The sequence below is a fragment of the Mesoplodon bidens genome (assembly GCF_964165515.1).
Source record: "Mesoplodon bidens genome assembly, chromosome: 1".
Taxonomy (NCBI): domain Eukaryota; kingdom Metazoa; phylum Chordata; class Mammalia; order Artiodactyla; family Ziphiidae; genus Mesoplodon; species Mesoplodon bidens.
The window spans coordinates 20,186,981-20,201,879 of NC_138176.1; the positions used below are offsets into that span (position 1 = coordinate 20,186,981).

General features: G+C 48.3%; 1 protein-coding gene across 1 annotated transcript in view; it reads right to left on the minus strand.

The window, feature by feature from the left end:
• The window catches only part of RBM20 (RNA binding motif protein 20), a 212,553-nt gene that overhangs the window by 60,061 nt on the left and 137,593 nt on the right, over positions 1–14,899 (minus strand). Inside the window, exons 2-3 of the mRNA XM_081243872.1 lie at positions 3,916–5,002; positions 2,443–2,504 (exon numbers count right to left, since the gene is read on the minus strand). Coding sequence (XP_081099998.1) covers positions 2,443–2,504; positions 3,916–5,002 — 1,149 coding nt within the window. The remainder of the gene's footprint in view (positions 1–2,442; positions 2,505–3,915; positions 5,003–14,899) is intronic.

The following is a 14,899-nucleotide window of genomic DNA, read 5'->3' on the forward strand; positions in this document are numbered from 1 at the left end:
AACCAAAAGGTAGAAACACCCCAAATATAGATCAAAAGATGAATGGATAAACAAAATGTTATATATATATATATATGAATATTATTCAGCCATAAAAAGGCTACATACGCTACAATGTAGGTGAAGTTTGAAAATATTATGCTAAGTGAAAAAACCAGTCACAAAAGGTCACATGTTGTATGATTCTATTCATATTAAATGTTCAGAAGAAGCAAATCCATGAAGATAGAAAGCAGATTAGTGGTTGCCAGGGGCTGGGGGTAGGGAGGGGGAATGGGGAGTGACTGCCTAATGGGTATAAGTTTCCTCTGGGGGTGATGAAAATGTTCTGGAACTAGAGACTGGTAGTATTTGCAAAACCTTGTGAATGTGCTAAATACCATTGAATTGTACACCTTAAAATGGTTAAAATGGTGAGTCTTATGTGAGTTTTGGGGGGTTTTTTGGTTTTTTTTTTTGCGGTACGCGAGCCTCTCACTGTTGTGGCCTCTCCCGTTGCGGAGCACAGGCTCCGGACGCGCAGGCTCAGCGGCCATGGTTCACGGGCCCAGCCGCTCCACGGCATGTGGGATCCTCCCGGACCGGGGCACGAACCTATGTCCGCTGCATCAGCAGGCGGACTTTCAACCACTGCGCCACCAGGGAAGCCCTTTTGTGAGTTTTATCACAATAAAAAAATGGGGAGCCAGAAAAGAAATGCCTTTTTAAAATCACTTTTTAAAATTGTGGTAAAATACACATAACATAAAACTTACCATCTTAACCATTTTTATTTTTATTTTATCTATCTAACTATTTTTTGCGGTACGCGGGCCTCTCACTGTTGTGGCCTCTTCCGTTGTGAAGCACAGGCTCTGGACACGCAGGCTCAGCAGCCATGGCTCACGGGCCCAGCTGCTCTGCGGCATGTGGGATCTTCCCAGACCAGGGCACAAAGCCGTGTCCCCTGCATCGGCAGGCGGACTCTCAACCACTGTGCCACCAGGGAAGCCCTTAACCATTTTTAAGTGTACGGTTCGGTGACATTAAGTATATTCACACTGTTTGGCAACCATCACTACCCTCCATCTTCCGAACAACTCTTTCCCATCTTGTAAAACTGAAACTCTGTACTACCTCCCCAGCCCCTTCTCCCAGCCTCTGGCAGCCACTCTTCTACTTTCTGTCTCTATGAATCTGACTACTCTCAGTACTTCCTGTAAGTGGAATCACACAGCATTTGTCCTTTTGTGACTGGCTTATCTCACTTAGAGTAATGTCCTCAAGGTTCACCCATGCTGTTGCCTGTGTCAGAAATTCCTTCCTTTTGAAGGCTGAATAATATTCCACCGTAAACACAGACCACGTGTGTTTATATCTATTTTATCTGGCCTGGACATTTGGGTTGCTTCTACCTTTTTTTTTTTTTAAACTTTATTTTTTATTTTATTTTTTTTGCTGTACGCGGGCCTCTCACTGCTGTGGCCTCTCCTGTTGCGGAGCACAGGCTCCGGACACACAGGCTCCGCGGCCATGGCTCGCGGGCCCAGCCGCTGCGCGGCATGTGGGATCTTCCGGGATAGGGGCACGAACCCGTGTCCCCTGCATCGGCAGGCGGACTCTCAACCACTGCGCCACCAGGGAAGCCCTGCTTCTACCTTTTGGTTACTGTAAATAAGGAAGGGAGGCCTTTGGGATGAGCTCATTTCAAAACACTTAACCCCATGCTCTGTTCTACATCCCTGGGCCCAGGCTCCTCTCTTCTGTGTGGGTACCTGGAACCCCTTCCTCACTGGTCTCCCCGAGTCTGCCTTTGCGCCCACCACCTATTCTCAGCATGGCAGCCAGGGGCCCAGTCAGTGAAGCCAGAGCACATCCTTTCTCTGCTCAGCTCTCCAGGGCTCCAGTTCCATTCAAATCAAAAGTGAAAGTCCTCTCCACAAGCCCGAGGGCTCAGGATGGGGCCCCACTACTTCCCTGGCTCCTCCCCCCAGGTACTCTGCACCGCTCACACTGATGCTGCCTGAGCATCCTTGGACCACGCCAGGGCCCTCAAACTTGCTGTTCCTTCTGCTGGGAGTGCATGTCCCCCAGACGGCCACGGTTCATTCCATGCCCTCCTGGGGTGTCCTCAGTGAGGCCTTCCCACCACCAGCCCCTCTGAGTGCGTGCGCGCACACACACACACACACACACACACACACACACACACACACTTCCTGCCCCTGCCCTGATGCCGTTTTCTGCTTAGCGTTTACCACCAGAGATGCTATAGAGTTCACTAGTTTATCATCTGACACTGCCCCATCCCCTGCTATTAAGTGTAAGGCTCCTTGAGAACAGGGATTTGCTTGTTTTGTCCTCCGCTCTTTCCCCAGCAAGAACAAAGCAAGGCACACAGTAAGTGCTCAGTGAATGTTCGCTGAGTGCATGCATGAACCTGTCCTCCTGGACAGCACTTACTTTTCAGAGAAGAGCAGGCATTTCTGAGCATGTAGTTTCCCTTTTACATGCAGCTCCCAGTCCTAGGCCAGAAGGAAAGAAAAATGACCGAAGGAGAACTGAGCCCCCGGGAAGGCAGTGGACGAGTACAGGCTTCCTCCTAAGGGCAGGGAGAGCAGAGTGCCCAGATGCTGGACCAGCCCTGCTGATGCCTCTCCCTCCCCTGTTCCCCTCCCACCCAGGCTCCTCCCCCGTTCCTGCCTCCCTAACCAGCCGCCATCGTCATCATCATCATCATCATCATCATCGTCGGCCTCCACCTGCACATCCCATGCCTATCTTGGACAGGAGCCCGGATTCACAAGTCCGATTTCCTCTTCCCCTCTCAGGGGGCCCCTGGTCCCACCACACCTCCGATGTACTTCCAATATGAGAATCTGGCAGGTGGACTCCCAGGGAGTTGCAAAGCCTTAGAAAAGACTTATGAGAGACAAAATCCTCCATCACCTCCCACGTTAACCAGCCCCCTCCTGAGACAGGAGGTGAGAGGGTATGGTCCACCCAGGTGACAGGGATGCGTTTGCATGACATAACCCAAGCAGGGGTGAGTGACACACTGTGGTGTGTTGCCCGCTAAACAAGGATTACTGTGCTCTGCAGACAAGATGAGAGACAAGAGGCCGTACAGCTCAGTGATAAGAGGCACAGGCTCTGGGAGGGTCAGACCCATGTTCGAATCTCCACTCCACCACTTTCTGGCTATGGGGCACTGGACAAGTCATTTCATCTCTCTGGGCCTCAGTTTTTGCATCTGTAAAATGAGTATAATAATAGTATCTACCTTGGAGAGTTACCGCTGACACAGAGAAAGGGTTTAATATATGCTAACTGCAATTATTATTGCTTTGGAATATTTCACTGCATCATCAATACATCTTGGGGGAAAATTTATACTACCATGGACTTTTGTTTGCCGGGGCCCAAAGCACTTTACAACCACTGAAAAGGTGTGATAAGGCTCTACCTCCATTTTGCAGATGCAGAAGCTGAGGCCCTTCTATAATAATTTGTCTAGGTCCCACCTGAGAATTACTCCCTTGCCCAACTCAAAATTCTGCTAACACTTTCCCCCTTTTGTACTCAGTACAGTATACGTTCTCAAGGAATGTAGACAAGAAGGCAGAAGCTAAATCCTGAGTCCCTTTTCCATAACCCAAGTGGGGTCACTTGGTCCTCCACTCACCCTCATCTCTCACCTATAACCATGGGTAAGAATCTCTTATTTGCCTTAAAGCAAGGGACTGGCCTTGATACATTTCTGAAATTCCCTCTGGTTCTAATACTTAGGCTTTTCGTCAAGGGTACCGATGACAAAATTCTGTTACCCAGTCCCCAAATGTCATAGTTCCTGGGCCGTGAGCAGCAAGAGTTGGGTTGTGGTGGCGAGCCCACAAGGCTCCAGCTGTGGCTCCCAGCCGGTCCTGGATGACTCACCTTCAAATCAAACACCTTCTTGTCGCAGATGCTACAGACGTGGGGCAGGTGGAGGGGGGCCACACCGTGAAAGTCATTCAGCTCATGCGCCTGCAAGGGCTGCACAGACAGCGTCGCCTGCTCCTCCGTGGCCCGCTGCCAGGCTCCGCTGAAACCCTGTTTGCTGTTGTTGAGCCGACCCCCAAAGGAAGGAGGGGTCCTGTCTTGGGTGGGCTCCTCGGGGTCATACAGCTCATAGGGCTGGCTGGGGGCTGGAGGCCACAGGTTGGGGACTGCTCTAAGATCGGGCTTGCTTTGGCCAGAGAATCCATGGGGGCTCTCCCACTGGCTGTTCGGACCCTGCAGCAGCGGACCTACCTCGCCTTTCAAGCCCCCGGCCGGCTCAGCCGCAAATCCACCTGCCACCTGCGACCCTTGGGCATTGGGTCCGTAGAAGTCCTTGGGAAAGGCGGCTTGGCCATCTTGCCCTGAGTGGCTGTAGTGCCCTTCATAGGTCACGCCGCCCGAGGTAGAGGCTGAGGCTGGCAGGAAACTGGGCTGACCATCAGTTTCAGAGCCATATGCCTGGCCCGAGTTGGCTTTGCCATACTCGTAGAATCCCGCTGCAGCAGGGGCGGGCCCAGTCTTGCCAATGCCCAAGATGACTGCTGGCTGGGCAGGGGTCTGAGGCATGACCCCGCTGAAAGGGTGCATCACAATGGCATTGGGGGGCTGGCTGGGAAGGCTCACAGAGGGCCCTGGGCCTCGTGTCTGGCCCGGGGGCGAGAAGGCAATTGCATTAGAGGGAAACCGGGCACTGGGCATGGTTGCTGCATGTTGGGGCACCCCGGTGTGGCCATGGGGGGAGCTGATCATGGACGGATGCCTCAACTGGTTGAAGAGAGGCTGGGACATGGCCACTTTGGAGAGGACTTGGTTCAGGACGGTGGCGGCCGCGGTGTTGTTGGTGACGGCTGTCTGTGCCAGCTTTAGCCGGTGGAGGGTGAGCTGAGCTTGCAGCTGAGCCAGCTGGAGGCTCGCGGGCGAAGGAAGCAGCGGGTTTGGGTTACTGACCGAGAACGGGGTCTTGTCCAGGAGCTTGGCGGCACTGCAGGGAGACAAAGGTCTAGATGCACAGCTGTTTTCCACCCAGGGGGACAACAGGCTGTTTGTTTGCTCATCTGTGGTCGCCCCTCCCATACAAACAAGACCCTCCCACACAGGTCCCACATATAATCGAGTCTGCAAAAACCTATGCTCATACACATCAATTAAACAATTATTTTAAAACTCCACCTACTAGAGAATGGACTTGAGGATATGGGGAGCGGGAAGGGTAAGCTGTGACAAAGCGAGAGAGAGGCATGGACATATATACACTACCAAACATAAGGTAGATAGCTAGTGGGAAGCAGCTGCATAGCACAGGGAGATCAGCTCGGTGCTTTGTGACCTCCTGGAGGGGTGGGATAGGGAGGGTGGGAGGAAGGGAGATGCAAGAGGGAAGGGATATGGGAACAGATGTATATGTATAACTGATTCACTTTGTTATAAAGCAGAAACTAACACACCATCGTAAAGCAATTATACTCCAATAAAGATGTAAAAAAAATGGATACAAAATTTTAAAAAAATAAAAATAAAAAAAATAAAACTCCAACAGAAAAATTCTTATATGGCATAATGTTCAATTTCACTGGTAATCAAAGAGATACAAGTTAAACCATTAAAAACAAATATTTGCCTAGCAAAGTAGCAAATATATATATATACACACATACACACACACACACACACACACACGTATATATAACTATATAGCCAATGTATCTCACAGCACTCAGTGCTGGTGAGATAAAGCAGAAAGGATACGATATCAATGATAGTCTAAACTTGTGCGACTTTGTCCAAAGGTAGTCTGGCGACATGCATTCATTACAGCCATACTCTTTGACCCAATAATTCAATTCTATACATCTAGCCTAAGAAAATGAGCTAAAATGCAGACAAAACTTAATACCCAAAGATATTTAATGATGCTACATCATTTAAGAGTCCAACATTGAAAGGTACAAATAGCTGATAACTCTAGGGAGGGGAGTTTTAAAGTGAGTAAATTATAACACATTTATAGAATGAAATGTTCAGTAACCATTCACTACGGGTGCATACATTTCTATTGTATCATGTAATATTTAAGACATTCAGAAAAGTGTTCCCATCACCAAGCTTAAGACAGAAAACATTCCACCACACTAAGTCCTCCTTGGGTATCTGCTCTCCCCATCCTCATCCCACACTCATCCTTGCCAGTGATAGGCTCCATTTTGAATTTGGTAAGGTCATCGTTTACAAAGAAAAAAAAAATTAGGGACATGAGAAAAATCCATAGACTCTAATGTTAAATGAAAAAAGTCTTTTTCAAAATTGCACACAGAATGAATTGTGTGTGTATATTTGTGCCGAACACATTTTCATCCTTGTCCTCATTTCACATCCAAAAGCAACAAGAATCGTGTGCCCTTCAGTTCACTCTCAAACCCAACTAGCATAGGAAACAATCAAAAAATTACAAGTGAAGAATCTGAATTTGAGATCATAGGCAGTGGTGGGCTCTCACAGAATCTTATTTCGAGGGTGTTCTGTCTGACACGTGCCTTTCACGTGACCCCTGTTGGTTGGTTACGGTGTTTTCTAGACCAAAAATCAGGACCCGTGGACTGGAAAGGGAACAGACTTTCCCAGAAAATCTGGGACACGTGGTTACCATTGTCAGGGCTCTTTTGTAAGACCCTATATTTCCTGGTCTTAAAGTCCCCTTCCGAGGAGTGGGTGCAATCAGGAAATGTGTTCGGGATGTTGATAAACTGGAATTCTCAGGACATTTTAACGGGAAGAATGGGACCGTGCAATTGAGATTGGGATTGCCATGGACAGCCCAGGCTGCACGTTCAGCATGTCTACAGCAGTGTGGGATAGAAACTGCAAAGCTGGGACACTTTTGACAAGGTGTCCACTGTCACATGCTCTGTACCGTACAAGTCTGATGATAATGAAACAAAGGAGAAGGGCCAGAGGTAGGGACAGGCGAGGGAAAAAAGGGAGGTGTGTGGCATGTCACTCCCCTCCCACTTTGGGTTGGCGCTTTACATTGGTCCGAGAGAATGAGGGGAGGCAGGTGGGGGAGGCAGGTGAGTAGGAGAGATTCCCACATTTACCGTGACACTGTGTGGCCAGTGCTTTGCCTATGTCATCTCATGGGATCTCGCCATTAGTTCTATGGGCTATGGGTAACCTCACCCCAGTTTTGCAGGGCAAGAACCTAAAGCTCAGAGAGATTAGGTGATCTACTTAACGAATACCCATTGTTGGTGAGTACAGACCAGGGAGTCAAACCCCAGCCAGGCTTTGCAAAGAAGAGAAGGGGCGCAAGTGGTTAAGTACACAGCTCCTCAGCCCTCTTTGAGGACTTCCTCATGGGCTGCTTCACTGTTTTGCCTGAAGTGAGTTCTCAGAACATTAGGCACACCCACATTCAAATTCAAGTACAAAACACATTTCGCAGCCAGACAAAAACGACTTTGTCTTACTCTTTCTCATTCTATGAGAGATCAGGAATTTGCTGTAAGTCATTAAAGAGACAGGACCTTCACCCAGCCAGCAGCCCTGCTGTGCTCCAAGGACAGAACAGGCTGGCTGCATTTTAAGATACTGGGGGGTTGGTTAAAGGTGGTGACCGACCTTTTCTCCTCTGGGTAGTTGTGCTGGTTGCAGCCAAGCTTTGGTGGCCCCAGTGTGGCCCGGGCACAAATCATGGCAGCAGCAGAGTTGCGGAAGTGCTAACGGTCCACGTAGGCAAGAATATGAAAGAAAAAGAAGGATGGTCTAGAGTCTGGTGATAGATTTCTACTTGTGTAGTGTTAAGTAGCTGAGCTTTGGAGGAGCAATTAAGCTTAACTCAAAACCCTGCCCACACAGGGCCAACCCTTCCTACCAGGGCTGTCCTGCAACGCAGCCTGTCCCTGCTAACAAGGCAATAATGAGGTGCCAACTTGGTTTCCATGAGAGAGGAAGACAAGGTTGGTTCTGTTTTTCCCAGAGAAGTCAACTGCATTTTCTAAAACTGTGCTCTGGGCTGGAGGGAGCTCTTACTGGAGATTCCCCTTTGCCTCTGAAAGGACACGCAAGCAAGAGCTGTCTTTCCAACTAGAAGAGCCAACCTCGCTGGGTATCTGTAGGTCAGCCACGGGAAACAAGTGCTTTTCTGAGGACAGTCCAGGTTACAGAAGTTTACTCATTCACATGCAGCATGAATTAAGAAGACTGGCTAGATTTTCTTCCCAACTTCCACTTTGCCTAGCAAATTCCTATTGTCCCTAACTTGAATCAACCTTGAATGGAAGTGATTTCACATGAATCATCAGAGCTAGGTAACTTTTTGAACCAAAGACCCTTAGATAAAAAAGAAAAGACACTTTATCCTACTTTTAAAAAGCCTTAAAATTCTTAGCCTATCAGCATTAATCAGTTAAAATTCAGGTGCATATAACAATTAGGCTTCTGAGCCAAAAACTGGGGCATGTGGTCTGACACCCTAAAGGATAGAACAGAGGTCACCCTCCCGTCTTCCTTGGTTTTTCATTGTCACATCACTGCCTTATATTGAAAATAACTGCTTATGTGCCTCTCTCCCTCCACTAAACGTAAGCTCCCCCAGGGCAGGGAGCATGTCTCGGAGATTCTCGCGTTTTCCAGGCACACTGCCTCGCGTTTGGTGGGTACTTGGTAACCGCCACGAACAGAATGAAGAAGAAAGATCATGGATGCATTATAGGAAGGAGAATCTAAGTACATGCAGAAAGCAAATGGATCTTGCTGTTGCGTACAGCTTAAACTTCACTCAGGTACAGAGTCACTGGCCTAGGGAGCTGTCTACAATTCCCCATTCCAAAGCAAGAGTTCCAATACTCTCACTCCGTGTCCAAATCTAGATTTTGAAACCAAATGGATAATCCCTGTGGTAGGCTGAATAATGAACACCCCCCCCAAAAAAATATCTCTACATCCTAATCCCCAGAACCTGTGAATCTTACCTAAAATGGTAAACGGGACTGTACAGATGTGATTAAATTAAGGATCTTGAGATGGAGAGATTATCCTGGATTATCTGAGCTGACCCAATGTAATCACAAGAGTCCTTATAAAATAGAGGCAGCGGGATCAGAGTCAGAGAGAGAAGATATAAGGATGGAAGCAGAGTCAGAGAGGAAAAAAGATGCTATGCTGCTGGCTTGGAAGATAGGGGGAGGGGCCAGGAGCCAAGGAAATGCAAGTGGTCTCTAGAAACCGGAAAAGACGAAGAAACAAACTTTCCCCTAGAGCCTCCAGAAGGAACCAGCCTTGCTGACACCTTGACTTTGGCCCCGTGAGACTGATTTTGGACTTCTGATCCCCAGAACTGTGAGAAATTTAAATTTGAAATTTAACTGTAAATTACTAAATTTGTGGTAACATGTTACAGAAGCAATAGGAAACTAATAAGAAAGAAAATTAGATGCAAAAGAGGCTTCCACTCAGAGAGGCAGCAGTGGGTGTTGGGACATTGGCTGGATCTTTCTGGTACAAACTCTTGCCCCCAGAGATCCTGGGGAGCACAGACCATCTGACCCGGGAACTTAGCCAAGAGCCAGAAAAACCCAGAGGTCTCTTCCTTTTCCGAGTCACGTTTCTCTAAGCAGCTGGAGCAATGAAACCCTGGGAGAATTACAGACCCTTAGCGATCAAGTCATCCACCCCTCTCATTAACAAAGAAGGTGACTTGCCCAAAGGCACACAGTTGGATGGCAGTAAACCTCAATGAAAACCCAGAGCTTTCAAACCAGCTTCTAGTGCCTGACAGAATAGCCTTGCCTCCAAAAGCCTTAAGTTCCAGAACTATCTATTTCATCACCAAATTATCATCTCCACCCATACTTCCCTGTGGTCCTCCCCTCTGTTCAGTGAGATGCTGACTGCCTCCCATACGCAAGGCACTTGCTGAGCACTGGGGAGATGCAGAGATACAGGCCCTTTCTGGAAGCCCTGTCAGCTCCAGAAGTGAGAGCAGGGATGCCCCCTTGTCTGGGGAACAGGTGGGGGGCAGGGTTCTATGCACCTGCCACATCCTCTCTTCTTCTAGGTCTTGTGCAGCAGCTCTGTTTGCAGTCATATGGTCAAACCTCATCTCTGGGCAGGAGGGAGTGCAGCCCAGTCAGGCACGTGACCTGGGCATCCGGCACAGAGCTAGAATACCTACCACACAACCCCACAGAGGGCTGGTCCACATTTGCAGAAGAAACAGCACAGCCACTCTGATTCATCCAGGCCTCCACGAGGCTCACTTCCCCCAGGGCTGAGGTTTCTTTTCCTTTCCTGAGCCGTTAATTGTAACAAAGAATTCACAGTGCAAAAACAAAAAAAGAATTCACAGTGCATAATTCCATTAAAAACTTTGGTTCCCTGCTCACTTAGAAAGTTGGTTTTTTTCTTTGTTTTTTGGTTTTGTTTTTCAATTAAAGCAGAATTTCTCTCAAGAGTTTTAGAAATAAAATACAACATAAAGGAGAACGAGTTGCCTTTATAATACTGGGAGATTTAGGAGCTCCAGATGAAAACTGTTTCTAATGGTTTAATCCCATAGTGTCAAATGGATGTGTGACATATTGCACCCCCTGGGACAGCCAACATCTGTCTCTAACCCTCACTCTTTGTCCCAAAGCTCTTTCACATTTTATTCTGAGTCCTCAGCAGGATGTCATGATGGATTAGTATTTGGGCAAAAGAAGTGAGGCACTTCTTCAGTTTGAGTCGGGGTGCTGGAAATTCAGCAAGATTTTTGTGACATAATCCATCCTGTTCTGAAAGGAAGGGAGGGTACCCATGACACAGACAGGGGCCGCGGGGCCTCTGCTCTGAAACAGACTCCAGCAAAGGGGCCAACGGGGCTTCACGAGTTTGATTCAGCCCACAGGAACTGAGCATCTATTATGTGCCAGGCAAACGTGCTAGAGATGGAAAAAGAGAAATCTTCCCGAAACCACAGGGGAGGCAGGTCAACACAGAGAGGATAAATGTTCTGAGGTAAGCACAAAACAGTAAGGTACACGAGGAAGTGGTTCAAGCCTCAGACATTTCAGAGAAATGTAACAAGTGAAAGAAAAGGCCAACTCAAGGGCCTTCCCTGAACTCTGGACAAAAACTTACAAACATTCTGGGTTTATTAATCAACCTACAGATGCAAAGATGCATCAGCTGTTGGTGAAAGGCAGCTTATAGGGTGAGTTGTGGTCAGAGACCCGGCTTCCGTCTGCCTGTTACTGGTTGTATGATGAGGGAAAGTCGCTTCATTTTTCCAACCCTCAGAATTTTCCCATCCATACAAGAAGAATAGTAATGTCCACCCAATGTGACCCAGTCCTGGACAGTCAGAGCCCCTGGCCACAGTGACTGGCTCAGGAATGGACACTCCTGGATACTGCTGGAGCTGTCAAGAGAGAGACACTTACCTGTCTTCTTGTCAGGCCATGGCCAGGTTGCTAAACTGGCAGAATTTAAGCCACCACTTAAGGATGCCTGAGAATAAAGCCCACCCAAAGACACTGGCCTGGAGACAGGGGCACAGGCCACTCCTGAATATCTGCATAGGGATGCCTCATGCCGGCTTCCCCTGGATCTGCTTGGACTTTTCTTTCCATGAACCAATGCATTTCCTTTATGTGCTTAATAAAAATAACAATGTAAAAAGAAAGCCAACCTATTTGAACCACCTGCATGGAATTCAGACGGTTCCCTCCATGGTCTCACGTTGACTCAAGAGCTCCCTGTCACGCCCCAGCTCCTTCTGCAGAGCAGAATGACCATACGGACCCAGCGGCTGGAGGTGAGGGGTTAGTCAGGGGACGCTCGGGCAGGCACTTTGGTGTATCTGCTGACCAGAGAGACCTGCTTCCTGGAGGTTCGGGAAACAGAACGCTCCTCCATCCTCGGTGGACCAAGAGCCGCGCACCGTGGTCATGAGGCCACGTATGAATAGGGTGCCAGGGGAGAGGCCCCGCAAGGGTGTGGGCTGCACAACTTTCTACAGGTTTGGAGATCCGGCTCTGGCCACACAGGTGCTCCTGTGCGAGGGGACATAATGCCTCGGCCCTCACCTAGGAGCAGTTTCTAAGCCACGCCTTTCATTCCTTAGCACCTAACAAGCCATTTTTTTGTTGTACTAAGAACGGGCTTTATTATGCAAGGCATTCATTTATCCCCCGGGAGGAAAAGTTCTTTATTACAGACATGATGGTTCTCTGGTCTTCTTTCACTTGGAGGAGAGGTAAGTGTACATATTGAGCTGTGGGCTGCCCTGTACGAACCAGGGTGGGAAATCAGGCATCCTGGGTTCCAGTCGTACCTCAGCGCTTGTCAACTGAGTCACAGTGGACAACAGACCTTACCTCTCTGAGCCTCAGTGTCCTCATCTATTAAAAGAGAAGTCACAGTCTTTCCTCATTTACATTATGAGGGTTAATGCGGGATTCACTAAGGAGTTGTCAGAACGCCTTGAAAACTGTGCTGTACAGACCTAAGGATGTGGCATTGGCCGAAGATTACTGGAAAGAGAACATCTTCTGTGTGATCACAGCACACTCTTCCCTTTCAGAAAGCATTCCTCTACAGAGGAAGTGATATTTGTCACTCACGTCCTTGGAGATAATCTCATTGCCACTAGGATTCAGAGTAGAAAGAGGTAAAATCGATTCAGCCATATTAATGGAATACCAAGCATACCGATGTGATTGAGCTCTGCATCACACATGGGGGGCGGGGACGGGAAGAGGCATTGCCCAGAGGCTAAGGGCACAGGTTTCAGAATTTGTATCAACCTGGGTATGAACTCTAGTTTGCCACGTATCAGCTGGTGACTGTGGGCAAATACTTATTCTCTCTCAGCCTCAGTCCTCATTTTTATTTATTTATTTATTTATTTATTTATTTATTTATTTATTTATTTACGGTACGCGGGCCTCTCACTGCTGTGGCCTCTCCCGTTGCGGAGCACAGGCTCCGGACGTGCAGGCTCAGCAGCCACGGCTCACGGGCCCAGCTGCTCTGTGGCATGTGGGATTCTCCCGGACCGGGGCATGAACCCGTGTCCCCTGCAGTGGCAGGCGGACTCTCAACCACTGCGCCACCAGGGAAGCCCAGTCCTCATTATTAAAGCAAAGATGGTTATATCTGAGCTATAACCTAAGCTATAGGTTTGTTCTGAGAGTTAAATGACAGGGTAGGCATAAGCTGCTCCACACAGCTCCTACACACAGTAAGCAGTCGCTAAAGCAATGCAGCAGCGAGCTGCACTACCACTAGACTTCTTACCACGATCATTACCATTACTATTACTATCATCACCGCCATCGTAGTCATCATCAGGGCAAAGGGCAGGTGAGCTCTGCCAAGGCAGAGAGACGAATTTTCCTTAGAGACAGATAGAGATGGATGACAGAGAACACAAAGAGATGTAAACACAGAGAGAAAGGAAGTAAAAAGAAATAAGAGTGAACATGTGCTGTGAGAGGAGAGAGCAGGAGTGGGGACTGGCACTTGGGGGGACACAGAGTGTTACCACAGCTGCTTGGTGAACTGGATAAGGAGTCAACAGTAGATCTGAAGGCCATGCAATAACACAAGGACGCAGCTGAAGTTCAGTGGTATGAATGTGTGTGGACTCAGCAAGCTCTTCCCTGGTAACGTTTGGCCATCCAGAAGCAGAAGCCAAGAACCACAGCTCAGAGCATGGTGGCACCTACCCCAACCGGACCGGTCACATTTTCAGTAAGCACCATGACTTCCAAGATAAACAATCAGGAATTTAAATCCACTTCCAGTTCAACACAGTCCCAATGAATATGCCATTTCTTCTCACATGGTAAGATACAAAATACCATCCGGATGAGAGAGCTCATGACCAGGCAAGAGAATGTTTTCCAGGTTTGTTCACACTTTACGGAGCAACCAAATCAAATCAAGTGCAATGGTCAGGGTCAGGGTCAGGGTCAGGCCTTTGCTGGGTCCCGCCCTTCCATTGCCTCCTGGGAGCTGAACCTCAAATCATAAATTCTCAACTCGCTGTAACACTCTTAGAAGCTAGGTCAGGATATGAACCACAGGGAACATCCCTAAGTGTCAGGTTACAAAGAGGACAATGATGACACCACAGTAATCTTGGGGCTGAAGTTTAAACTGTAGCTAATGATCACAAATGTTAAGAGCAAGAAGAGATCTCAGAGACTATTTAGTTTAACACACTCATTCTACAGAGGAAAAAAGGGAAGCCCAAAGAAGTTGCCATAATATGTGAATCAACCCAATCACACAGCTAGATAGAGGAGAGCTGGGACTGGAAGCCAGTCCTCATCCTCGTTCCTCGGGGCTCATGCAGCCACTAGGGTGTACCGTCCCCAGCAGCATGCAACAGGTGAGTCTTCTTTGTGGGAGAAGGGTGAGATCACGCACTTTTTTGACAGTGCTGTCTTCCTGGTAACAAGAGAGCTCCTGGATTATCACCTGAGAGGCCTCTGTGACTAGTTTTGAGATGGCTGGGTTCATGCTGGCATTATCCCATGTTTGGGTTTTAGCCTGACATTATCATATGATGATTCATATCACCATGACACCTCTTGGAACGATTCATAACAGCAATGATAATCCTATCATCTCTCTTTTGTTTCTTTCTTTTTTTTTTTTTTTTTTGCAGTACACAGGCCTCTCACTGTTGTGGCCTCTCCCGCTGCGGAGCACAGGCTCTGGACGCGCAGGCTCAGCGGCCATGGCTCACGGGCCCAGCCGCTCCGCGGCACGTGGGATCTTCCCAGACCAGGGCACGAACCCGCGTCCCCTGCATCGGCAGGCGGACTCTCAACCACTGCGCCACCAGGGAAGCCCTGTTTCATATTTTTTAGTTGGAGTGTTAGTAAGTGTT